The following is a 25962-nucleotide window of genomic DNA, read 5'->3' on the forward strand; positions in this document are numbered from 1 at the left end:
CGATGTCCTATTCCGTGGTCTCATCGCCGTCCTCGTGTTCTTGGGTCTCCATAGCGGTGAAAGTGTGGGCATCCGCGGTGGTTGTGTGCTGAGCATTGGGATCGGCAGGGATGGCCTTCGTGGGTTCTCCATTGACGGATGTCGTCGAGTAATCTGTCACTGGAGTACCAGGGCAGGGTGCGGCTTCTGAAGCAGCTTCTGTGGTGATCTTGGAGTTGTTGCTGCTCAAAGACGTGCTCCTTGAATGGCTGCGACTGGTTGCAACATCCTCGGCTATCTCAACCGCGGCCGCCTTATTGCTGGCGAAATCTTCCGAAGCATTCCGAGTCTCGTCAGCGGTCAGGGCCATCTCGACTTCCTTGGGCAGCATCACGGCCTCAGATTCCGCAGGAGAGGCAGGAGTCACAGGAGTTACCGGAGGTACGGAGGTCGAGACGTCAACTGCAGGCACCGGTGCTTTGGTAGTGAAACGGAGTGGCGCCGTGCCCTCGATAGTAAGCGTCCGAGCAGCCCTCTCGAGAATGAGGTATTGCCGATTGAACTGAGATGTAGTCGGATTGGCCAGCCTCTCGCGCATTGCATCGCGCTCGGACCTGCGGTTCTCGAAAGTCTGAGGGACAGACCAGGTGATGTCAACGTCCATGAGGCGCTCGAAAGAGGTATCGAAGATGCTGGAGACGGCAGCATCGAAGTCATCCTCGAAGAAGAGAGGGTAAGAAGGAACGGCCGTGATCACGACGGCCGGCTTGTTCAGATTGCCAGTTTCCGGGGCGTTCTCAAAGTCCGGGACAAGGCCGCCATAGTCGGAAGATGGTTCTTGGATTGCAAATTCGTGATTGGTCGACTCGTCCTCCGTGCCTGAGACAATCGTAGAGTGGGAGTGGGTGATGTCATCTGTGATGACGACGACCTCGGGGACGTCGTCGGTGCACGCGACTTCGGAGCGCACCATGTCGTCCTGGGCATGTGGAAGAGGCTCTACCGCAGTGGCGCAATTCACCTCGGAGACAAGGCCTTCCTCGACTGTGAGCGCCGGCTCAGGCTCGGCGTCACGCTCGACATCGACGGAGGTGACGGGCGCGACAGCTTCCACAATGACGGCGGCAGTGTCTTGGTTGGAAGACACGACTTCATCGGCCCTGTGGGCGATTATATCGATTATATCGGCCGGGGTGGTGCCTTTAGCCGGATGGGCGATGGTCAAAAGGGCGGCATCTTCGGCAGCTTGCTCGACAAAGATTTGGAAGTGAGCAGTGGTCTCGATCGCGTCGGCATTGGCGATTGAGAGACCGAAAAGGAGCGCCTCAAAGAAGCGAACAAAGCCCTGGCTGATGGGCTTGAAAGGCCCGCCAGCCAGAGTCTCACAGCCGAAGCGCTTGCGAGCAACGGCCAACAGGGAGGGCGTCGAAACAGAAGTGGTCTCCATCGTGATAGGATGATCAGGTTGGTGGTCTGTGTTCATATTTGAGTCAGTCACCGGCCGGTCATGGCTCAGCGAGTTTGAGTGCGATGAGTGGACGGCGGTGGAAGAAGTGACAAGAATCAGTGCATGTGAGCTTGGTGATGTTGAGAAAAATTTGAGCGTGTGCCGCGGTGATGGGTTTATGGAGTAGGTAGGTGGATATGATGGTGGGGTGATGCCAGGGTCCAGGTTCATGACGCGCAATGATGTTGTTGCTCAGCCTTGTAAGCCGATATGGGGAAGCCAAGCATCACCGCTTGCAGCCTTGTTCTTGTTGAACGATGTCGAATCGCGGGGAGATGCAGATGGGAAGTGTTTGGATGGAATTTCACTTACTCAATTGATGAATGCGATGAAAACCGTCCATGATCTTTGGGATCGAAGGAATCATTGATGTCTTCGTCAAGGGTTGAGAGTCGAGATCTCTGCCCGTGTGGTCAGTCAGAGACGGGTTTTCGGTTCAATACAGCGACAACTTGGAGATATGCAGACTTGAAGGGAAGAGGACGAGTGCGGGTTGAAATCAATACACGGGAATTACTTACTTCACGACGGTAACTCGACAGGCAAGATTGCAAACTGAATCGCGAAGGATTGCAGTTGATGAATTCGACGACTGCGGATGCTGGGCGAAGAAGTTGTGAAGAGAAAGAGGTTGAGATGGGGCAGAAGATTGCCAAAATTAATGATCGCAATGAATAGCAGTTGATGAGATCGCAGACTTTGAAATTGCAGACTCTGAGACCGCGGACTGCAATTGCTGAGCGAAAAAGTTGTGGATGGGAAGAAGTCGAGAAGAGGCAGAAGATTTGGGAATTGTTTACTCACGAGATGGAAGTTCCGGACCCGCCCGGCTGCTTGTTTTGATCTGAATAACCCGCCTGTTCACCGGGCCGGTCACAGGATAGTGTCAACACCCCGGGCAGAGATCGCGACAGGAACTTCGCCGGGGCAACCAGAGCCGGTTAGCCTAGGACTGGGAGGGTTGTTTATCCTGTTCGACCATATTGCCGAGTCATAGTACTCCGTCCTGCTCCTCGACCCGGATAGTGGCACAACAAGCAATTTTGACAGTAGACATGTTGGCGTTCAGTACCATAGCTACAGATCTCCAAGAACCCTGCCCGCGCACATGGGCGGTTTTTGGCTATCCCACTCCCAAAGTTCGTCAAGTGCTGCTTGACTTTTAGATCCCCAATTGCCCCTGCGAGCAGCTGTGCCTGAGAAAGAATGCAGTGGCGGGGGCATGTTGATGATGCTGTGTCGTACACCAGACCCCATAGCTGGGCGTATCATCGTCGCCTAAGACCTACAGAAACAGCACGAAGACATTGACGGCAGGTGGTTGAAGACTTGGAACCAGCATGAAGGAAAGGCCTCAGTTTGTTCTGTCACACAGAGACGCCGCCGTTGTGCCTGGAAACGCATGCCTCTAGCTGTTCATGATATATAAGGTACTCGACGTCCACGCGACTCACTTTGACGTTAGCCCAACACTATCGTTCTCCAACCAAGCAACTTGCATCAGACCAGTGCGTATGCTGGTGGCTCCGTGGATGCTGCTGCGGTGAAACATCCACCGACAGATCAAGACGGCCTGACGTGTCAGGAAGTAGTTACCGGCTATGCTGTGAATGTTACTAGCAGTGGTAGTCCTTGGGGAATATTTCCATTTGCGCAAGATACCTGTCTGTGCCTGCCAGGGCTGAAGCAATGTTTTGACATGAGTTAAATCCCCAAGAGAATGGTGTATCCACGCAGAAACTGTATCTCAGCCACCCCAAGGAGAGCCGACAGCAACCCTCTAAGGTGAAACAGCTTGTTGTTGGTCTGCAGTGAAGAATGGACAATAAATCTCTGCAATCTAGAAGCAGGGGAGGGCATGAGACATCGGTCCGGGAATCTGTGGCGTACTAAGTCTGGTTCCTTTAAGTAGCGTCTCCAAACGTTGAGTCCATCACACAAAGTTGACGTATTCACTCTACCTCGTGCACAGAAACTCCGGAACCCTCTTCTGAGCATAAGACGCTCCTACACCGAAATCCATTGACGATAGCCTTTAATTATTCTACCCGAGCTCATTTTGACGCCCTATTCCTTAGTACCAGGATTGACCGCGCTCTACAAAAACCGCAATAAATCCATCTTCCACTGCTTCCATGCGAAATACGCTCCAAGCATGGCGAATAGACCGGACGGGACGCCGACGGATATGGCGATGATGTCTGAAGCGAAAGACCATGATGGGTTGTTGAAGGAGCCGGCACTGCAGTAGCTTTGGGGTTGGTGTTGAGGTAGGTGTAGTTGTGGGATTGGGCGTATCTAAGGTACAACGTCGGTGAGCACAGTTCTGTTACCACCGAGCCGTACCTGACCCTTGCACACCGAGCATCCTTCTTCGAGGACCTGGTAGAATACCAATATGTGGTGCTAAATGGCCATGCACAAAGTACGGGGAACATGGCACTAACCTTGAGTTGAAGACGCTCCATCAGTTGAACTCGTTATGGCGCTGTCGCCTCGCCAGCACAGTATTAGTCGTACACCGAAACCGCGGTAGAAGCAGCGGAGGGCGCCGTGGAAGCGCACCTTTCCAAGACGCAACTGGTGAGATATGACGATGCGGATGGAGCTGCGTCACCACGGGAGTAACATTTGTTTTTCCATGGAGACTGACAACCGATGAAAACTACAACAACATCATCCGCACCCTTGTGCCAGATGAAGTTTCTGGACGCATGTGGCTTGAGTAGCGTATTCGGGTACGTCAGCGATGGACACAGGCGCAACAGGGTCCAGTTCCGCCAATGTCCGCGGGCAAAGAGATGGAGGAACTGGACGACTTGCCTCGAGGGGGGAGAGTATGCCATGGCAACCTGAGATATTCCAACCCTTATGGTTATGGTTGTTCAGACACAGAAGACCGACCGGCTTCATCTTTGAGAACTCGGCACGGTACCCTTGGTATCTGTCGGCTGCCCCCCTGTCCACAGCAGACTGGATTGGAGCAACAGTCCATCATATAGGGTCCCAACCACACCCCCTTATATCACAACCCAACTCAGTTTCGCTTCGCGATTCCCGCAGGAAAGGCATTTCAGATCTTGCGGCAACGCCCAAATTTTCTGTAGTCCCGCAAGCGGTGATTGACTCATCCATCTTGAGCAGGATACGTTGGGCAGGGGTTGGGTGAGAGGGCTCTGCACGATGCATCACCAGCCTATCACTCGTTTGACGCCACCCACTGCAGTCACCTTGGCATCTGCGCATCTGACAATGCCTGTGCAGAAAGTTTCTCTCTTTCTTCCGTCCCGTTTGGTTTGATGAAATGCGCTAATGTCGTTATGGACCGAACAGGTACATGCAAGCGGCAGCCTGTTCACCAAACCGGCCACGCGGAAGGGGAAGTGGGCAGGCACTTAAGATGTAGGTCGGGTAATGCCGCGAATTCATGGTGCTACCGATGGAACTAGATCCAGGTTGCCTTCCTTTTGCAACGAGCACTGGAGTACCCAGACCTTACCAGTGCATGCAGGAAGCGTACGGTACTACTGTAGTATTGGCCAAGCATGCTACAGTAGTTGCCACTGAACTCCAGCCGACCATTGGAGTGAAGACCGGCTTGTCCACCTTGTACAAGTCGTCTGTTCTATTTCATCAACCCATTGAGATTTCAGTAACGTCTGCCCTCAACCTTCACCCAAGCGAGCTGATTCGCATTCCAGTGTCCGGATCAAGCCACACATCTAACCTCTCAACATTTCCACAGTCTGCCAGCGGCATCTTGACCCCAGCCCACACATCGTCGTCCTCCAGAAAGCCCACTCTGTGGCAGCTCGTTTGTGTTCCTTTCCATCCACGCGAGGTTGTCGGCCGCCTCCCAGAGCGCTTCGATCATGCCGCTATGTCGTGTACTGTCTCCGGAGATTGGGTCGCTGATCCATTCGGCGGGGGCATCCCAACCGCCGAAACACTCTTAGATGGCGTACTTCCATAACCGGAACATATCATCGGCTGGCTTGATAGTGGGCGGAATATCGGTGAACATGATGGAAGACTCGACGACTTTGTCGACCATGGGAACGACATGGCTCAACCAGGCGTCGAGGATGGCCACGGTTTCTCATCCTCGACCCGGCTCCTACTCTGAAGTTCAGAGTAGGAGGCGGGTCCGATGAGTTGGCGGTTTCTGAAAGGCGTGGGAATGCCAGTGTTTGGGCCATGATTTAGCAACAAAGCTGATTATTGTTCTTGGAGTTCTTGATGCCGAGTCGAGTGTAATCGGGACAAGCGAGAACATAATAACTTGGAAAAAAAAAAGTGGACTCCAGGTCTGGCGAGTCGAGGTTGGTAATCCTGGTATACGTCCATGGACATGCTGAAGTTGCCGCACAGCCAGCTGACCGTTGTCCCGCCCAATGATCCGAGGCACAATGCACCCAACAAGGGACATTAAGAACAAACGAGCCTCCAAGTTCTATTGTTCGAATTCATGTACTGTCACGGATATGCCAAGAGAATTCGAGAACCCACAGCGCTTTGTTTCGCACAAAGAGTACCTAGATTTCCACATCTCCCAATTCAGGTTTGTGAAGTCTGAGTGAAGTAAGCACCAAGTCACCAACCATGTATGGTAAGTGGCCCCAGAGAACCATGGAAACAGATAGGAGTGGCTTCGGTGGGCTGCAGGACGAAGATATAGGCCTGAGACCTCCCGTTTCTTCCGGTGACTGCCTTTGGCAGGGATTGTGTCAACATACTCGATCCAAGTATACCTTCATTAGTAGCCTTATTAGGTACCTTGGGTAACTGTAGAGATAGGGAGTCATGATGGTTTAATTTAGCTTGGCTTGTTGGAATCCAAGCGCTTTGCTACTATAATCCTTAACTAGATCGTGTCGCTTAGAGTGACTTTTGGACGACCAAATTCTTGTCAACATGGTGTTCTCTCTGACTCGTCAGTGAACAGGACGTATCTCCTCCAGACATTGCAACTGACCAACGCATTTGGACTGAGTCACTGGTAGAAACTGGATAGCCATATTTTTCAATCGATTCAGCCACCGTTGACCTGCAATCGTAGGCCCTTGATAACATCCTTAGCTAGCTCAAACGCCCCAGCCCGGATAGTCCAAATCTCAATATCGCCCATCCCAGATCCCGTGTCCTCAGCCGCCCTCGCCAGTACCACCAGAAGTCGCCATGCTGTGAAACGCGTATCCATTCGTGGCGGTCATGGTGAATTCGACAATGGAAAATGAAAGACGGCTTTGTGAACGAGATTTTGGCACCACGTAGTGCATAGGCCAGTTGGATGGCGGGATCTGGATTGATGTCTCTTGTGACGGGGATAGCGGTGATTAAAAGGATAGGAGGTGGTTGGAGCACCCTAGATTCCTGCTCTCATAATTGACCTCGAAGAACATCCATGATCTCCTCATGCGACACCTCCCCGGTGACTTCCAGGTCCTTTCCGAGGTAGACTAGACAGGCGTGCATCAGATGCTTCCTGATATCCTTGAGCATACCGCGAGTTATGTCGATCTTCATTGTCCGAACGAGGTCTGCCAACGAACGGTTTGCCTCGTTCAGGAGATCGAAGCCTTGTGTGCCCAGTTTTTCGGCGGCGGCATACCAGTTCCGGCTTATTTCGACGCAGGACTGGAGCACGGAGCACCCAAAATAGTTTTTTGGTCTTGTCCAACCACACGAATGTGTCCCCCAGTGACTGCGGCGTCGATTCTTCCGATTGTGTGACACGGACATATGTGATTGAGAATAGCAACTCAAGGACCGTGTTAAGCTGATCCAAGATATTCTCTCGGTCAGCCTCGGGAGCTTGGGATGGCGATGACATGTTTGCTCGTCAGGCTAAGGTGCGTGTCGTGCGTTGCCTTGCTGCGCTGTTGGTAAGGTAGACGTCTGGACTCTGGACCCAACAACGGAATCGGCCCACAATGAGATTCTGGCACGACTATCACCACCAGGATAAAAGACATCTAGCTCATCCGATTTGCAAGCAGTCTGCACATGGATCTGATGATTCTACTCCTCTTTGACCCGGTGAATAGTCTCTAAGCTATACGCAATTATCTTTTCGGCCTCCTCGACTGCGTGGCTGTCCTCTCGTATCTACCTCCTTTTCTTCGTAGGGGATTTTACCGAATTCTCCTTTGCCTGGATAATATCCTCGATCCTCGCAAATTTGTCATTGGCATTCTATTTTACCTTCTTACGGCCTTGTGGCTCGTAAGCCTTCACTTCTTTCGTCAAGTGGTCAACCTGCGCCTTCAAAGATGTGATCTCGGCATTTAGCATCTAGGGCCTTGCCGGCCCTGGCCAATCGAGTCCTTGTCAGCCATCCACTAGCTTCTTTGCCCTCCCTTACACCCTGCTGGTATATGGATGTCCTGGCGCTTTTGAGGTATCCAAAACTCAGTCGTAGACTTAGGGGGTGGTGTTTCCAGCCGTATAGCAAGAGCCTAACTTTCTAGGGCTGCCTCGTAGTCTTTTAGCATTTTAGATGGATCTAGCGGCTAAATATCAGCACTCCTAAACCTGGAGATAATATTCCTAGCAGATATTCCAAGCCTAGGTATATCTCTATTGTAACGGCACACGGCACACAACGTGCAGCCATACCATTGCGCCATATTACTAGAAAAGGGTACAAATGATTCAGTCCGACAGATTGAATCACTCGCTGCACTATGAAGCTGTAACAACTGGCACCTGTCGCCGGGCGTTGCCGACCCGACCAGCCGTGCCGTTACATCTATAGCAATGGAAGTGTAACGGTCTCAGGTAAAGTATATTGCAACTAGCTGATGACAACTCTACGAGTTGTGACGAATCTCAAAGCCGCAACTTCTGAAAGGGACTCCTGAAGGTCATGCTTGACAACGGGGTGAGGTTCGGTGAAGCCAAAGGGTTCACAACAAGCAATGTCCAAGGGTACTGACAGTCTTGCACTTGAGTTTCTTACTGGAGAACTCCCAGAGTCCTCCAGAACGAGTGACTATATACTGACACAATTCTTCGAGTGCTCGCAGTGTTATGCCTTCGATCGCTCCTGTCACGGGTAGTGACAGTGTGAGGTTCATGTGCGCAACTTCTGGTTCGACTGGACAGTTCGAACCACGGTCCCTCTTTTGAGGGTGTTACGCAGTGGCCAGTTGCGCCCACCCGTGACAGCTCCGAGCACCTTGCATGCTGCATTGTGCTCGTCTGTCTTGGCGTTATAGCACTCTAGCTTCATCCTGACTGGTCTGCCTTGCTTCCTTAAGTGATTGGTTCGGGCGCTCCTTGCGCCCCGCATATGGCTTTCTGACATGCGGTCTGTTGTTAGTTAATTCGTGACACGAGTACACTGAACTTGGGGAAGGAAAGAAGAGATGTGAGATTCTGGTAGCTCGAGAGCCAATTTATCCTCACAGGTGTGCGCTGCTAGAAGGTTCGACACTGTGGGTCAAGTGGGAATAGCTTCATCCAGGGGGTTTGGCGGACCGTGCTTGTACGAGAGCTGGCCGAGGGTCACCGAGGCCCATCTCGGGCCCAGCCCATTACATCTTCAGCTAAGATGGCCTGCGCGAAAGCCACTACCTAGCTACAGCTAGGAGCCTTCTAGACTTTTCTTCATTAAGACCCCAGTCGACGATGTGCCTCTCTTATATAGGGCTAAGGCCTTGTTCGTAGGTTCTGGCTTGTTGCCGAGGGTAGGCGCTATAAAGCCATCTGTCACAGATATAGCCGCATGCAGACCCGGAGGGGCGCAAAGGCAGCGTCCCAAGCCAAGCATTTAGGACATGGGTATTAGTCAATCACGAAGGGAGCGCGAAGTCCTGTCTTCGCTCCATCTGCAAAGACAATGGGAAAAGGAGGTGTGTATAGTCTACGATCTTTAGGCCTACGGGCATCACGGTAGCTTCATCAGTACGCAATATAAGCAGTTAGCTACACCTACTGTTGAGACATTTGCTTGTGCACTTGTTGTGAACCTTTTGGCTTCACCGAACCTCACCTCATTGACAAGCTATAACCTTCAGGAGTCCCTTTCAGAAGTTGGGGCTTCGAGGTTCGTCACACCATCGGTTTAGGGTAGACTGTGGGATACTGTACTTTGCCGCTGCATCCTTCTAGGAGCAAAGGCCTTTTTGGACCTGGGTTATAGCCAATTGAATTAGCTCTTCTTGGAAGTAGTCATGTTGATTTTGGCCTAGATGTGGAATGGCGGTGTGGTGCTAGGATTCCAATTGTACGGCTGATTCTATTGCAGGGTCCAGACGTCTATTGGTGACTGTCGGTATTGGTTGGATTCAGTTCGTAATTAGCTAATAACAATGCAAAAAGAGAAGCTGCTGTCGAGTAACTATCTTGATGTCTATATCAACGGAAGTGACTGAGCTTTCGGCGGAGACGAGGCAAGATGCAGCTCGTATTTGTCATGGATGCTCTTTAGCTGGAGTTTTCCACCATTCCGCCGCTGTGTCAACATGTGTTTGTTGAGTGCTGTGTTTGTCATTGTTGGTCAGTGTGGAAGAGCAATCTGGGTTGCCTGTCATTGTTTCCCACAATGAACATGTAGCTTTCGGAATGCAGGCTTCGTGCTGTAGGATTTCTGGACCTAGTCAGCTGTCATATCACGCATTCTAGCTGGCTGGGCAAACTCTTGTCATTGAGAATAACATAGAAGTACGTGTTTTCCCTGCGGGTACCACAGTACCCAATGAAAGCTCATGAGAAGACCGTCGCAGGTGATTCCCAAGTCAAGTACTCAATTCAGATGGGTCCTCGTGATGTAGACGCCTGTATGCTCATACGGGGTATCTGATGGTCAAAACACACCGTCACAACCCTGGGTTTGTCGACAGCCTTCTAGGGGCGGCATAACGGCGGCATAATAACGCCGTGGGGCGGACGCCATGCAGAACCGGCACGAAGAGCCGAAGTCATGCTTGGCGAGAGCAATACCAATGTCCTGGAAGCTGATTTGCACAAATGTCCAGACATATCGTCATACTCAGTACCGTACACCTGTTAAATGCCTCACTAACAGCAGCCCGAGATGCGGGGTAAATGGTGCCTTGGGATCACCGGGATAGAAGAGATCCATGCACCATTCGGCCACAAGGACCCCCTGGCAGGCTGACAGTAACCCGGCTTGTAGTCTCAAAGACAGGAGGTGGAGAGCCTGAATCGTGTGACACGTCCGGCGCCCGGGACGATGCCGATCCCACGGGATCGAGGCACCGCGATGCGCCGGACCACGCCGAGAGCAGCTGGGCTGTCGGTTTTAGCGCGACTTGTAGCTGAATCCAACAATCGAGCCAAACCGGGGGTTCTCTTGGGGACATCCACAACGCATGATACCGTGGGGCAAATCTAGAAGGAGAACGAGTCAGGCACGCTGCATGTGAACTGTGTCAATGGGGGGTAGAGCCCCGTGTCGAGTGTTGTACAACCCCGAGTCCGTCACAGGAAGCGCCGGTTGCAAGTCCTCAAGCACTGTGGATACCCAGGAAACTTCCTCGGGGACCGTTGTCGGCTGCTGCTACGGGACCTTTGGCCGTCAGATGGGCCTCTGGCGGTGGCGAAGGCCGGCACAAACTTTTTGGGGGTGTTCTCGACTGTGATTGGTAAAGAAACGTCGGAAAATGGCGCCTGTCAAAGATAACACGAGAAATGCGGAGGAGGCCGGAGGTTTGAACTTTGAAGTTCTTTCCTCACTTGCGTCAGGTTTGTTCGCCTGTCCCTGTTCCTGCACTGCAGGTTTCCCGCCACGTTAGGGCGCCCCTCAAATCCACAAGCCCCCGCTTGACCCACTTTAAAAAGCTTGGCTCAACTACCATTCGCAAATCCCACGTTCGACCCAACGTCAGTCAATTGAACATATCGGCCTGCAACCATGCTCCTCAGCAAATTCGCCTTACGGTCCAAGATTCGGGTATCCGGATCATGGCAATTGATTATTATCGCGCGCTGACCAAGGTGCTTTTAGCCGTGACCTTCTGCCGTCGGCATCGCAGTTCCCTGGCGCGGACTTGGCCTGCATGTACATGTCAGCTTCGAATGCACGGCGCATTGTTAAGTGTTGCAGGGAAGAGCTCTCGTGAGGACAAACGTCGGAAACTCGAATCATGACTTCGGATACAAGGCCCAGACATTGACGGCAATTTCACGTGCTTTCCTACAATCTGCTGTAGCCTAGAATTTTAATCGGCCCCCAGTGGTCGTTGCCTCGATGAGAGGTCTGGATCCGTTTCAGCGATGCTGCACCCCGCAATGCTAGCGCAGCCCAATACTTTTTCCACCACTGCACTAACAGCCGGCCTGAGACACCAGGTGCATCACATCCCATATCGCCATCTTCGCGCCGAGAGCAGGTTTGAGCCGTCAATAGAAAACAGGCAGCGAGCAACAGGGGAATCCAGTTCTTTGTTCAACGAGCCCCTGAGCGCTGAACTCCAGAGTTCAAACAGCATGCCTGAGTCGGCTGGCATCCACTTCAGCAGGGTGGCGTCGGCCCTCTGGACTATAAGGATCGCATCAACTCTCCCCAAGTGGTGGCAGTCTCTGTACCTCAGCAGCCAGCAGTCTTGTCTTCATCCCATATCTCACTCTTTCTCTCCGGACCAGGCGTCCATCTTTTCTCGGGCCTCTGCTCTTCTTCGTTAATTGCAGTCGCAGGACGACAGCCTTGCCCTTCGCGCACTCTCAAACACATCCCACAACAAGCAAGCGGTGCTTCATAAAGTCGCAACCATGGTTCAGCTTTCCACCATCTTCGGCACTTTTGCCCGTTAGTGTCGCACTCTTTTCTCTCCGCAAACTGTTCATGTTCTCTAACAGACGATAGTCGTCATGTCCGGTGTCCGGGCTGCCCCCAACCTCTCGCTCCGGCAGAGCCTCCCCGACCCTGCCGGCGAGAAGAATGTCGGAAACGGCGCCGGAATTCAGTTCATCGGTGGCCAATGTCTTGGAGCGGCCGATTGCGCCTCCGGGTGTTGTGCAACACTCCCCCTGGCCGGCCAAACCATCGGTGTCTGCTCGGGCGTCGGCGCACAGACCCAAGCTGGCAAGCAGGGCTGTGGTTTTGAGTCCCGCGGGTCTGGCAACCAGGGCGGCAACAACAATCAAGGCGGTACCAATAACAACAACCAAGGCGGCAACAACAACCAGGGCGGCAACGGCAATCAGGGTGGCAATAACAACAACAACCAGGGCAACACACAAACCGGCGGCACCGTCAAGCCAAGCACCCTTCAACCCGACCCGGCCGGCGCCAAAAACGTCGGCAACGGCCAGGGCAAGCAGTTCATCACGGGCGAGTGCACCAGCGATGCCGACTGCGCCTCGGGCTGCTGCGCCCTGGTGAACACGGGCCTCCAGCGATTCGGCGTCTGCTCCGGCCCCGGTGCCAACACGCAGAACGGCAAGCAGGGCTGTGGCTTCCCCACTGGCGGGCAGCGGATCTCCGGGAGCGCTTGATCCCAGTCCAGTCATTTTGGGCTTTGGTTTTCTGGGATCGGTCTGTGCCCGCGCCATCACCCTCATTTCAATTGTGTTAACATTGGCGGGGATTCTGTGCTTAGACATCTGTGCCGGATTGTTTGTTGTGGGGAACGAAGCGCGAGTGATTCTCGTTGCCTGTACTCTACTGTATATTCCGCTACATTGTCTGCCAAGGTACACATCACCAACCTGCCTTGCGAGCAAACATGATCAGTTGCCATGTGGGGGGTTGTCATGAGGCATGTACAAATCAGCATTATGTTATCGTAGTATCGTACTTATGGTACAAGCCCAAAACCCCATCAATCAACATTCCATTTCAAGTTTTCAATATCTTAGTTTGCGCGGCCCGTCGCTATTCCAGCCCAAATACCCAACAACACCACACCTGGCTTGAGCTGGTGTTGTCTACAATAGCATACCGGCCACGCCGAAAGCCACCAACACCGCCAGAGTTACCACGGGACGAACCATGCCGGCGTCCGCAGTCCAGTCTTCGTCATCGTCAATGTCGAAGAGTGCTTCTGAGAGGGCCGCTTTCGAGTCGGTGCCCATTGATGTTGTTGATGACATCGAATTGCTGACGGCCGAGTTGGCGGGCGTGTTTAATTTGGTGTTGTTTGACAGCGACGGTGGCCCAGCGGAGACGAGGTCGGACGGCGAGGACGTGTTGTTGCCTGCGAGTGAGCCGGCAGGAGGGAGGGCGACCAGATTAGTTTTGAGGTGGACTGCACCACAAGAGGGTTAGCCGCCGTCCGAAAGGGGGAAGTTTGGATGACGAAATGACATGCATGCGTCACGCTCCTTGCTCCGCCAACATAACACATGGATACGCGGGACAGGAACGCATAAACAAATGGAAAACGCCCGAGACTTACCATCCATACAGCGGGCAATGGCCCAGTTTCGAGCGAAACCACGGTCTGCCGGGTCGTGGCAGACTTCGCCGATGGCGCGCTTGGCTTCCGTCTTGAACGGCTTGTTCTTGCACAAGCAGGCCACGTCGAGCGTGCCGTCTGCTCGGGGGCCGCAGTCGAAGGTGACGGCACGCGACAACATCAAATTCATTGCGGGTTTCTGTGTTTGTTTTGGACCACGGTTAGCACACATGGCCTAAAAACTTAGGAATTGATGAGTGGGAATGCTTGGACGCGGAGATATATATGGTGTTATTGACGGCATGCATGCTATCAGTTTTCCCATGGCAATGCATGGGGTTTGCTAGGAAAGGCAAGGCTTACGGCGCAAGATGGGAGGCCATTGACAACGGCCTCGAAACGAGAGGCGGGAACAAGGGCAGGCGCAGCGAGGACAGGCGTCACGGGGTTGAGCGCGGCGAGGGCGGCGAAGGCGGCGAGGGTCGACGCCATGGGGTTCGCGCCGGCTCGGGTGGTTAGCCCTGTGAGGAGGGCGACGAGGGTAGCCACGAGAGCCGAAAGAACTAGCGAGATGGGCTCCATCTTTCTGTTTATGATTGCGTGTGTGTTTTTAGAAATATTTTCAAGGCTTCAGAAATATTTTGAGCGCTGATGGAACGTTCAAGGTTTGAAGAACGTCTTGAACGCTGATGAAAAGTTTGAAGATGGGAAGAGGAAGATGGGGAATGACTTAAACGACAGCCAGGGGATTTATATGTCTATGGATGCCACGAACACGTATTGGGGCGCGTCTAAAGAGTCAAGCGGAATATGCGCGTCTTCATGTTGATGTCCACTATGTTTCCATTGCTGCTGCAGGCCGACGTTCTGGTTCTCTCTAGCCTGTGGGCGCGACAGGTATCGGGCAGCAGTCATGGCAGCAGATGCCAGGCATAAACTCGGCCACGCCCGATCTGAGAAAGGGATGACGTACGGCTGGTCCTGCTGTCGAGAGAGCTGCATCGTTCGGGCAGTAGCTGCTGCCGGTCGAGACGTACTTTGCTTACCTTGGGGCCAAGCATGACGGAACAACTTAGGTACTGCTGCATAGGCAGGCTCGGTAGATGTGGCTCTTTATGCATAAGACGGTCAAGCCTTTTGGTCAGTTGAGATGTGTTTCGTGCATTACCATCAGCCCCTGACGCATGCTTAGGAGTTTTGGTTTCACCAAGGATTGACTGTTCAAAGGTCAAAGCGACACACTAGGTACTGCCATGCCACATAGTTCACCAAATGCAGCAAATTCGTCATACCACGCAAGTCGGGTGTCCAGACTCAAAAATGGATCCTTACGACGATGACTAGAACGAGAGCTTGTGTCGATATGAAGAGAAGCCCCAGGTAGCATCCGTTCTCGCTCTCCTTCCTTTGAGCTGTCTTCTACTTCATCGACCAGAAGCTGCCTTCGATAACCGCTTGCTCGGCCTTACACATGAGTCCACCGCAACAATGTACCTGTACAGCTCTCTGCCTGTGTTTTATGTTCGTTCCGCTTTGCTGCTTATCATACTTTCTATGCTCTCTCTGCTGGGGCCAACCGTCGCCCTTGACGCGCCCCAAAACCTCATTGAGTTCTACAACGCGGTGCGCGCCAAAGGCCACTGCTCCCACCAGTTGGCCACGGGCTTCTACAGTCGCGACCGAGGCCCCAACAGTATATCCTCCCCTCTCCCCATACCCTGATCAACTCAGTCAAGTTGCTAACTCACCTCCCAGCCTTCTCATACTGCGGAGACGCCCTTTCCACGTCGGGCGTTCTCTACCTTCAAGGCCGGAACGGCGCGCTAGTCAACCTGGACGTAGACTGCGACGGCACCGCGACCAACAGCAGCACAACCGGAGTCGATGACGGCCGCTGCCGGCGCGACCTCAGCCCGGACTTGCAATCGACCACCGCTTTCCGCGACGTGGTAGCCGGCTACAAGAAGCCCGGCGTGACCGACCTCAACCCGTACGTACACCCGTACGTGGTTTTCGGCAACAGCCCCGGGTCACGGCACCGGCGAAAGTGGAGGGCGTTTGACCCGACGCGGCACGGCATGCGTCCCCTGAGCGTCATGGCGGTTTTGTGTCCGGACAAGAAGACGCTCGTGTACGGCGTGTGGGGGGACACGAACGGGGACGACGGGGAGAAGCCCATGGTCGGGGAGGCGTCGCTTGCGCTGGGTACGGCGTGTGGCGGTAAGAAGGTGGATGGGAACAGCGGGATTGATGAGGATGCTGTGTTGTTTTTGGGGTTTACTGGCGATGAAGCGGTGCCTGGGCCGGATGGGGCGGATTGGGCGGCCAGGGACTTTGATGCGTTCGAGAGGAGCATTGAGGGGTTGGGGGGTCAGCTGGTGCAGCGGGTGCAGCGGGACGGCATCACGGACTCGGCTGCGGGTCTCGGGGCTGGGTTGTTTTGGCTGGCGGTGGCTCTGTTTGTTGTGCTGATACGCTTGCCACCAATGGGGCTTTTCTGATTAACATGAATTTGTGAAGGTTTGCATCGCGACGCGTGAGTGCCATGATCTAAATGCGACTTTTTCTTGTTACTCGTGACGAGCACACTGCCCTCAACCTGGAATGCAAGGCCGTGCTGCAAATCCGATTACAGGCTTCGCAGGCGAATGTTGTCGGCCCTGGCAGTGAACAGGTTTGTGGTGCTCCAGACTCGGCTCGCAGTGATTGAATGATTGGTGACGGTCTCAATTGAAGATTACTTGCTGGCAGATGGCACCAGCTGGGTGCACTCGGCTGGGGCCCATAACCCCACACGACGAAAATTCTCAGCACTCCAAGTTCCGTCTGCAGTGCTTCAACCTTCGAATGGGCGTGAGCGCTTACGCCAACGACAATGGCTTTGTACAGTATTCATGCAATTCCATGCTAGCCCTACGGATATCCTAACCGTCCTGGGCATGTGCGAGACAGCGAGGATGCCACAGGTAGGATCTTGACGCGCCGTTCCGGCTGGTTGCCTCGTGTACTGCGTAAAGGTACCGCTCGCAGCAACCCTCTCCAGCCACTCTCGAGCCGGCAACGGATCTCCTGGTGAGCTCCTTTTCAAAGGGCCTTCTCTTCTCGACACGTCTTGTGTTGGGTCTCTGAAGGGGCTGGCGGTGGGCTGGGAGAGATCATTTTTGGTGTCCTCCAGTGCTTGCTGCAAGACTATTTTTGGGCCATCATAGTCCGCGCCTCTGACTGCGTTTTCGCGGGCTTCACAGAGGCGAGGCTCCAAGGAGTCCTACATATGTAGACGCTTGACTGTATTTTTGAATGCATCTGGATGCATTGTTTTTGGGCCTTGGTTTCGATGCAGCTCAAAAAGCAAACGAGCGTTCTGTTTATCTGAACGATCGAGGGTCGTCCCGTACCGTACATGTAGCATTTCCGCCGGCTGGCAATGCGACTACGTCATCCCGCGCTTCCATGGTCTTTGACCTGGTCCCCTCTTGATCCCCGACATTGACCCATGGTTTGATACCGCGACTTGTAGAGAGTAACAGACACACCGTCTGAGCTTCGGCTTGCTCCCCGCCATAGAGCATTGTATTGTATTGTAGACGTCACACACAACCCCAGATTACTCACCAACCTACTACAGGAAGTCTGGATAGAATGCCTCCGCACAAGGCCGAGTCCAAGTTCGGCCACCTGCCCCTCAGCACAAACGGCCCGCTCGAGTGCGCCATCAAGGGCACTGTCCTGCTGAACCATCCCTACTTCAACAAGGGCTCGGCCTTCACCGCCGACGAGCGCCGCGCCTTTGAGCTGTCGGGCCTCTTGCCCCCGAGCATTCAGACACTCGAGCAGCAGGTGCAGCGGGCCTACGACCAGTACCGTGCGCAGCCCGACGACCTGGCCAAGAATACCTTTCTGTCGTCCATGAAGGAACAGAATGAGGTGCTTTACTTCAAGGTGAGGCTGAAAGCAGTGTGATGCCACGCTGGGCGTGCGGGAGGGGTACAAGTACAAATACAGAGTTGACACGTTCAGTTGTTGCTGGATCATCTCGAGGAGATGTTCAGTGTTGTCTACACGCCCACTGAAGGGGAGGCTATCCAGAATTACTCGCGCATCTTTCGGAGGCCTGAGGGACTGTTTCTGAACATCTACGACATTGACAGAGTGCATCACGACCTGTCGTTGTGGGGAACGGCAGAAGACATAGACTACATAGTCGTCACCGGTGAGATGCCTGACATGTATCCTGACGTGGCAGGGCAGATCAGCTAAATCACTGCAGACGGCGAGGAGATCCTTGGCATCGGCGACCAGGGATGCGGCGGCATCTTGATATCCATCGCCAAGCTCGTGCTCATGACCATATGCGCCGGGATTCACCCAAACCGGGTGTTGCCTGTGGTGTTGGACTGCGGCACCGACAACGAGACCCTCTTGAACGACGCCCTCTACTTGGGCGTCAAGGAAAAAAGAGTGCGAGGCCAGAAGTATGACGAGCTTGTCACGACGTTTATCAAGTCTGCACGCGAGTTATTCCCAAAGGCCTACATCCATTTTGAGGACTTTGGCGTCCAAAACGGTAATTCGAGTGCTGGGCTCGTGGTTGAGGTGCAACATTGCTGAACAGGACAGCGCAACGACTGCTCGACAAGTGGCGACCGGAAATTCCCTGCTTCAACGATGACGTCCAGGGAACAGGGTGTGTGACCCTCGCGGCGATACTCTCTGGCTTGCATGTGTCGAAGCAGAAGCTGGACGATCTTCGCATGGTTGTGTTTGGCGCAGGGACCGCCGGCGTTGGTATCGCAGACCAGGTTCGTGATGCCATTGCCGTGGAGCGAGGGGTCAGCAAGGAAGAAGCCGCGAGGCAGATATGGTATGTGACGGTTCAGTTTATCCTTCCAGACTACTTGCTGACACGCTTCCTGTTGAGCAGGCTTGTCGATAAGCCTGGCCTCCTCACGGCGCGGGTCGAAGGGCTCTCGGACGCACAGAAAACTTACGCAAGGTCAAAGGACTGGAGCGATGAAAAGACTGACCTGTTAGGGGTTGTGAAGGAAGTCAAGCCGAACGTGCTCATTGGCACATCCACAGTCCCCAAAGCCTTTACCGAGAAGGTCGTCCGTGAAATGGCATCGCACGTTGACCGCCCCATCATCCTCCCGCTCTCCAACCCGACGAAGCTTCACGAAGCTGTGCCTGCGGATTTACTTGCATGGACTGACGGCAAGGCACTAGTAGCAACAGGCAGCCCGTTCAAACCAGTCAAGGGCCCCTGGGGGCCAGATGGCAAAGAGGTCGAAATTGAGGTGGCCGAGTGCAACAACAGCGTCGTCTTTCCGGGTATCGGGCTCGGGGGCGTGCTATGCCGGACCAGGCTCGTCACAGACAAAATGCTCATTGCAGCGGTGAAGGGGGTGGCCGAGCTCAGCCCGGCACTCAAGGACGACACCGCTCCGTTGCTGCCAGGCGTCGACGTTGTGCGCGAAGTGAGTGTGAGGGTTGCGCGGAAGGTGATCCAAGCCGCAGTCGAGGAAGGAGTTGCCACGCAAGAAGGCATCCCAAAGAATGATGCTGAGCTGGTTGAATGGATCAGAGAGCAAATATGGGAGCCGGTGTACAGGCCGCTGAAGTACGTCGAGGCTTACGGCGCAAGTCGCCAGGCCAGAGGTGAGCTGCGCGTCGTCGGTAGCCTGCCACGGCGGTGATGGATACGGGCCGGGGTTGGCGAGCGCCTATCAGGATGCAGCAGATATTGGAGGCCATCGGTGCTTATTGATGAGGTTGGCTGACGAGAGTGAAATGCGCGGTGGTTGGAGAATGGAAAGGCATGGCTTGGCGTTGCAATTTGCAGCTGCCCCGCAGTTACAGGGTTGGGGTGCATGGACTTCCTCAATTGAACTTTCAGCAATGCACGTGATCACTCACAAATCCGGTAGGGTTTCTGGTCCACACCAAAAATTATCGCGAATCGCCGCCAATTTCCAGTTGCTTGTGTTTCCCGAAACCTCGACTCCCCTTCGTCAAGTCGCATTTCCGCAACCAGACACTTACAATGGCCAAGATTTCGTGAGTGATGCCGTCTTGCTGCCTGCTATGCGATTTTGACCGCAACCGACGAATGCCGAACTACCGCTCTCCAGTACTGCAAGGAAGTCTCGTGATGGAGGGGAAGCTGCTCCCGGAGGAACACGATCTGGGCAGGACTGGAGAGCGACGCTCGGTCGCATGCGGAAGCTATCGAGAAATCGCAGCACGTTTTGTTTGCATATTTGCTAATCTATCCTGAATAGGCGTGGTGCCCCTGGTGGCAAGCTCAAGATGACCCTGGGTCTCCCAGTGTACGTACGAACTTGTCTCCTGCCCGCCCGAAGACCGATCTCCGACCGATCATTCCCGGCCCAACTCGAGAATCACCTAGGGCTCGCGAGCTTGGACGCTAACAGGAGGACAGCGGTGCCATCATGAATTGCGCTGACAACTCTGGCGCGCGGAACCTTTACATCATCTCGGTCAAGGGTATCGGTGCCCGCCTCAACAGGTTGCCCGCTGGTGGTGTCGGCGACATGGTGATGGCCACAGTCAAGAAGGGCAAGCCCGAGCTCCGGAAGAAGGTCCACCCCGCCGTCATCGTCCGCCAGGCCAAGCCGTGGAAGCGCTTCGACGGTGTCTTCCTCTACTTCGAGGACAACGCTGGTGTGGTACGTGGACTTGGTACAATGCGGGACTGGAAGAGCAGGAGGGTGTTACTCAGAGAACTGCTCGAACCCAACGTTGTGCTATGTCTCGTTCCAGGCCGACCGCTGACAACTCGCAGATCGTCAACCCCAAGGGCGAGATGAAGGGCTCTGCCATCACCGGGCCCGTCGGCAAGGAGGCCGCCGAGCTCTGGCCCCGTATTGCCAGCAACTCTGGTGTCGTGATGTAAGAGGGTTTTCTGGGAGGCGATGGGTCATTGGCGCGTGGGATTTCGAGGAACGAACGATTCTGTCAACCGGGAATAATCTTCCGCCTTGGACGAGGAAGATGGGGATGGGAGGCCACAAAAGGCCTGGGCCGGATCGACAGGCTTTGCATTTCTGGCTGCGGCGTGCTAGGGAGTCATACCACTGCATGATATACAGGTCAATTCAGAATCCGTTCTTCGAATACCGGGATCTGGATCCGGCGCTTTTCACCAGCCAGTGCAGCGGACCCTTCTACCGACCTGACGGCAGCATCATGAAGATGGACTTCCATCGGGGGACGCCAAGTCCGATCGACGAATGCGCCCAGATCCCGATTCCCAGAGGGATCTAACGGCATTGTCGTCACCTGGTGTTTCGACTAAGGATGAACTGTGACATTTTAAGCAAAGCCCCCGGCTCAGGAATCCGTCGTCCCTGGTCAATGACGGATCGGATGGGTCTGCACCAGCAACATGAAGGTGACACAAACCCCGCGCTCTGGCATTGGCCACTGCCTCCAAAACAGCTACTTTTCCATCTCCATGATTACCATCAACACCGTCCTTCGGTCAAGCAGGCTGTCAGACAAACCAGGCGCATCAGCAGGATGCGGATCCACCGAAGTGAGAAATTGAGCAAGGATGCGGGGCCGAGGGAGGACCGCAATATTAGTGGCCTGCTCTAGGATTGTTTCGGGTTCCGCGTCGTGGAGCAACAGCAGCCCAGGTCTTGGTATCCGGACCACTCTCTGCAGTATGCCGCCCACGAAACCCAGGCTCATTCTTTGTCCTTTCTTTGAGCTATAACAATAGCGATCAACCTGCCAACACGGCCAACTAAAACACAGTATCCAGTCTGGGCATTGGAACAGGCGCAAAGTGCCTTGTGACCTCTCATTGTTCCCGAGTCTCAGGTATATATACTAGCGTCCGCTCTGGCTCCCTTCAACGGCGTCAGACAGTAGCAACAATGTGCGAATTCGTGCGTGTCTACTGCGGCTTCTGCAGGCTAATTAGCGCAACCAGACTGGAAACCTACTTACACGGAGCGCTGCGAGCTCAGGCTACCCGAAGGCTGGCGGAGTCGCCTACAATTTCCAGTGGATGATACCTTCACCGAGGGCGAGAAGTGCAGCCTCTGTCCCTGAGATTGCAGAGGTTCGTGGCCAAAACAGCAGGGATTAGCTATCCGGACGGGAAGGGATTTCGACCGGGGGAATGACTGGGGTGGCAAGACGTGAAGCAGGTGCATATAGCTGGGAAAGATAAATTATGAAGGCAGATAAGGTAGTTGAGTTGGGAAAGTCAGAATCCAAATCGGCAGATGGGGCTATCTGGCCTGATCAGTATACGCTGCTACGGCTGCCCCGATGATTGCCAACACAGCCAACCAGAACATCAACTGTCACACCGGTATGGGCATTGAAAGATGAGAAGACTGTGTGTGTGACCTTCCAACGGCATTGTTGTTGGGCACCTGCCAGGTTGACGTGCGCTGCCAGAAAGAAAATGGGAACGAAAGCCGAGGCTCTGACGTGGAAGCTATAATACCGTTGATGGCAAGGTCAGCCACCCAAGGACTCGAGGCTTTGCTGGGGTGTAACAAGTCACCCTTGTCAAAAAAGGTTGGGTGCTGCTGTATAGAGATTGGAGTGCCAGATGAGTTGGCTCTCCCTGACGTGGTCAAGGGACACGGGAATCCAGAGGTCGAGATCAGATCGAATTGTTATACTCAGCAGCTTACCTCAATACAAGAACCTAGCAGCTCAAGCCTCAGCTCGACCCGTAAAACAACTACATGTACCTTACCATTATCCACTAGGTCCTCAACGAGGCAGAAAGTCACCGCCCACCTAGAGCCAGAACAAACAGCTACTTCTCACAATCAGAGTTTTACTTCCACAGGTAAGCCGAACGCCAAACCCAAGGCTGTGGCGTTGACTGGATGGTCTTTGTCACAGCTCTCCGAGTCTTTAGCTAACCACCCATCCACTCCTCCTTCCAAAGACAGTGACGAAAATGTGCGAGTTAGAGAAGTTTGCCTGCGGCAGCTGCAACGCCACGATAGACAGGTACTACCGTTCAGTGAAAGAATGCGATAAATACAAGAAGGAGGGGGTTTGCCATATGAAAGATGCCACGCAGACGAAATATTATTATTATTATTCCTACACCGCTGTGCCCTAGGGCGTGCCGGACCTTCAACAACTTACTATACAGGAAAACCGCGCCCTCGTGGGCCGGGTGAAAAACCCATATCACGCACACGAAAAATCAAAGCGTGAAGTGCAGCAATAAATGCTCATCAAAATAAGCGGGCGCCTTCAACGGACTCTGTTAAACGGTGATCCTAACCTCGACGGGAGCTCGGACGTGAAGGGTGGAAAGGCAGGATCATCAATGTGGAACATGAGCGTTGGGTATTGATTGAAGGCGCAGAAGTTCATTGCTTACGTTGAGCCACATTTAAACATAAAACTAGAGCCAGCGCGGTCAATGAATTGCATTCTCACACTCGGTATAACTACATGCCTGTGATAACATGATGTGAAGCCGGACTTCAACCCTTGATGTGAACAGTCTGGTTTCGCAGCTATTGCCCACCCCTACTGCATGTCAACGAAGAACATTCTGCAAGTCGTCCCTATTTACCCAAGCTCTGACCACAAACATACATCCCAGATGCCGTTCCGACTCAGAAAGTGTTCAAGACAACTTATTTAACGTATTCACTCCCTCCGCCTCTCGATCTGTATCATCCATCTGGCACCCGGAACTTCCTCAACAACATAACCCCACTCCACACCATGCTTTTCCTGTTTGTGGCGATTACCGGGACCCTAAGAGACGCACATGTGAGAACAGATCCTTAGCTCGGGTATTTCACATGGGTTGGGCTTCAGTCTCTGCTCGCCGCTTTGATTTCTGAATGATTGAGCAGGCGGTATACCAAAGGCACCTAGTACCTAGGGGCCCAGGCTGGCACACGTTTGAGGATTCGGACAGAAAATCGACCTAGCTGACGGCTTGCACGTCCATATCTTACAGTAGTAACAGACTAGACATCAAGGCCTTGAGCAGGATAATTGCGGCATAGAATTGTTCTCGTATATCCTTCAACTTGTGTCTCACCCAAGACAACAAAGTAAGGTTCGGGAACAAAGAATTTGACGGACATTGACATTGTGTCAAGCTTGGTTCGTAAACTTTGAACAATGAAGCAGCGTTTGAATCCAGTGAAGTGGCCCGTGCTAAAGAATACCTGCCTTTACATTGTGTTTTTTAGATGGGTCATCGGCCCTCGTAAGTATATAGCCCACAGCCTCCCCAGTCTCAAAGTCAATGCGGCACTAAGTGTCTCTTAGAAGACCAATTGTTGTTTCTCGGTTGACCGTCAAGCTCTCAGCGCCATGTCGTCCTCGTCCAAGCCTTCCTCTCAAAAGAGAGTTTGGTTTCAGGACTTTCAGGGGCAGAAGGAGGCAACCATGCCACAAACCCAGACTCAGGAGACCAGAGCTCCTGTGCCACACAAGCCCATTCAGCTCTCGATGACCTCTCTCCAGAATTCTGAGAGACTGCATCATTCGCAGATCCGCCGCATCTGCCAAATCCACCCGGACATCGGCAATCTTTGCATCATGTGCGACCAGCCGGCCAACCCCGTCTACCAGTGCAGGGACTGCGAAGCCGCCCAATATTGCTCTTGGGGGTGCAAGGTCGACGACGCACAGCACCACGTACTTGTTTGTTCCCAATGGCCGGGCTTCTCCGAGTCCCCGTCCCAAAGCATGGCACGCATGCTCGTCTTCCCAGCCCAGAGCACCACTCCAGTTTTTGCCTGGGCCCAGCTGAAGCACATCGAAGGCGAAGCCAGCCCTCGACTCATCATTGAGCACCCCGAGTTCTCGGTCTTCACCGACCTCCTCTTCCCCAACGGCATCGACACGTTCCCCCAAGCTGCCCGCATGGGCTGCATCAACGAGTGCCGGGCTCTGACAGCCCCCAAGTCTAAACAACAGAACCCCAAACCACGCAACGAGAAGCATGTCTTTCGCACATCTCCCCTCGGCCACGGCCTTTTCGTCCTCGAATGGCTCCCGCCAAACTCAACCAACCTCGGCATGGACTGGATAAATCGCTCGATCCAGCACACCACCTCCCTCCCCGGCCTCCACAACATGCAACCAGGCCACACCTGGCTCTGGACCGGCCCCATCGCCATTCTGTCTCTGGACGTGTCCCAGACCTACACCACCGCCACCCACACCTTCACCCTCGCCCACGTCACGATGCGCGACGTGCGCCACGCCCTCGACTTCTTCACCCTGAACCTCCGCAACCCGGCCCTGCCCGCAGTCCCTTCGCCGGGGACGAGCCGGTTCCCTTACCCGATTGCGCAAGGAATCAAGGTCAACGAGGTCCACTCCCCCGTCGCCCGCGCGTTGGGAGTAACAGACTTGCTCGAGGAAGTCCACGTCAGCCGGGGCCTGCCGCCGACGAACTTAGCGCTGCAGGGCGTGTCGGTGCTTTGTGCGGCGCTGGGGCTGGCGTGGGTGGTGAGGGCGGTGCTGTGTCATGGTGAGGAGTTGGATTGGTCATATAGGGGTTTCTATTCGGACCCTCCCTCGTTCTCTTCCTACCACACCGGTGCTACTAACAGCAAGGAAGCTGGTGATGGTGATGAGGATGCGGATGTAACCAAGAAAGGGAGCGTCATCCCCGCCGTCATCAACGTCGTCTACACGGCAGACAATCACGAAAGCACAGCCGTCCCAGGCAAGAAAACACTGCCTCGATCAGGAGACGGCATCGTCCTCCTCAGCGCCAGCGGCAAACCACTCCTCAAGGAACACTCCCAAGCCCTGCTGCAGTTCATCCAAGAGTTCCACATTGAGGCCGACGACAAACGCACGTTCAAATCAGAAGACTTCAAGCTGTTCTGGGCCAAGTTCAAAACCAAGCAAAAACTCCGGGCCGACGTGCCGTCGCCGTATGAGGTGCACCCCTTGCTGTGCGATGTCCGACCGGGTGACACGTTCGCCGTCTGCACAGACGTCTTCAGACTACTCTTGCGACGGACGCCGAACCTAAAGATGTACGATGACGGCTCCGTTACTTTTCAGACTCGGACACAGACCAGATTCAAACGCCGTCTGGGCCGCTTCCGATGAGCAGTATCG

General features: G+C 54.0%; 5 protein-coding genes across 5 annotated transcripts; 3 read left to right on the forward strand and 2 right to left on the reverse strand.

Moving 5' to 3' along the window:
• Nucleotides 1-7: 7 nt before the first annotated feature.
• N657DRAFT_687070 (uncharacterized protein) lies at nt 8-1426 on the reverse strand (the record flags this gene model as incomplete). Its single annotated transcript, XM_062796867.1, has 1 exon — nt 8-1426. The coding sequence occupies one exon, from the start codon at nt 1424-1426 to the stop codon at nt 8-10; it is 1419 nt and encodes a 472-aa protein (XP_062653587.1).
• A 6982-nt stretch (nt 1427-8408) lies between these two features.
• N657DRAFT_640485 (uncharacterized protein) lies at nt 8409-8827 on the reverse strand. Its single transcript, XM_062791976.1, has one exon. The coding sequence runs from the start codon at nt 8718-8720 to the stop codon at nt 8562-8564; it is 159 nt and encodes a 52-aa protein (XP_062653588.1). The 5' UTR covers nt 8721-8827; the 3' UTR covers nt 8409-8561.
• A 3396-nt stretch (nt 8828-12223) lies between these two features.
• On the forward strand, nt 12224-16352 carry N657DRAFT_653089 (glycoside hydrolase family 75 protein; the record flags this gene model as incomplete). Its single annotated transcript, XM_062794369.1, has 5 exons — nt 12224-12260; nt 12318-12905; nt 13716; nt 15354-15544; nt 15607-16352. The coding sequence occupies 5 exons, from the start codon at nt 12224-12226 to the stop codon at nt 16350-16352; spliced, it is 1563 nt and encodes a 520-aa protein (XP_062653589.1).
• A 1138-nt stretch (nt 16353-17490) lies between these two features.
• Nucleotides 17491-20764, forward strand: N657DRAFT_677388 (uncharacterized protein; the record flags this gene model as incomplete). The annotated part of the gene is made up of 8 exons (XM_062795984.1): nt 17491-17790; nt 17869-18061; nt 18119-18415; nt 18469-18712; nt 18773-19468; nt 20130-20177; nt 20291-20537; nt 20654-20764. 8 exons carry the CDS (start codon nt 17491-17493, stop codon nt 20762-20764), a joined length of 2136 nt encoding a protein of 711 aa, XP_062653590.1.
• Nucleotides 20765-24267: 3503 nt separating this feature from the next.
• On the forward strand, nt 24268-25953 carry N657DRAFT_687076 (uncharacterized protein; the record flags this gene model as incomplete). The annotated part of the gene is made up of 1 exon (XM_062796868.1): nt 24268-25953. One exon carries the CDS (start codon nt 24268-24270, stop codon nt 25951-25953), a length of 1686 nt encoding a protein of 561 aa, XP_062653591.1.
• Between the last annotated feature and the right edge of the window lie 9 nt (nt 25954-25962).

Source organism: Parathielavia appendiculata (genome assembly GCF_033297405.1).
Source record: "Parathielavia appendiculata strain CBS 731.68 unplaced genomic scaffold N657scaffold_1, whole genome shotgun sequence".
In the NCBI taxonomy this organism is placed as follows: Eukaryota; Fungi; Ascomycota; class Sordariomycetes; order Sordariales; family Chaetomiaceae; genus Parathielavia; species Parathielavia appendiculata.

What these genes read in the sequence shown, in the direction of transcription:
- N657DRAFT_640485 (XM_062791976.1), bottom strand. Translation starts at nt 8,720, where the DNA reads ATGAAGCTAGAGTGCTATAACGCCAAGACAGACGAGCACAATGCAGCA.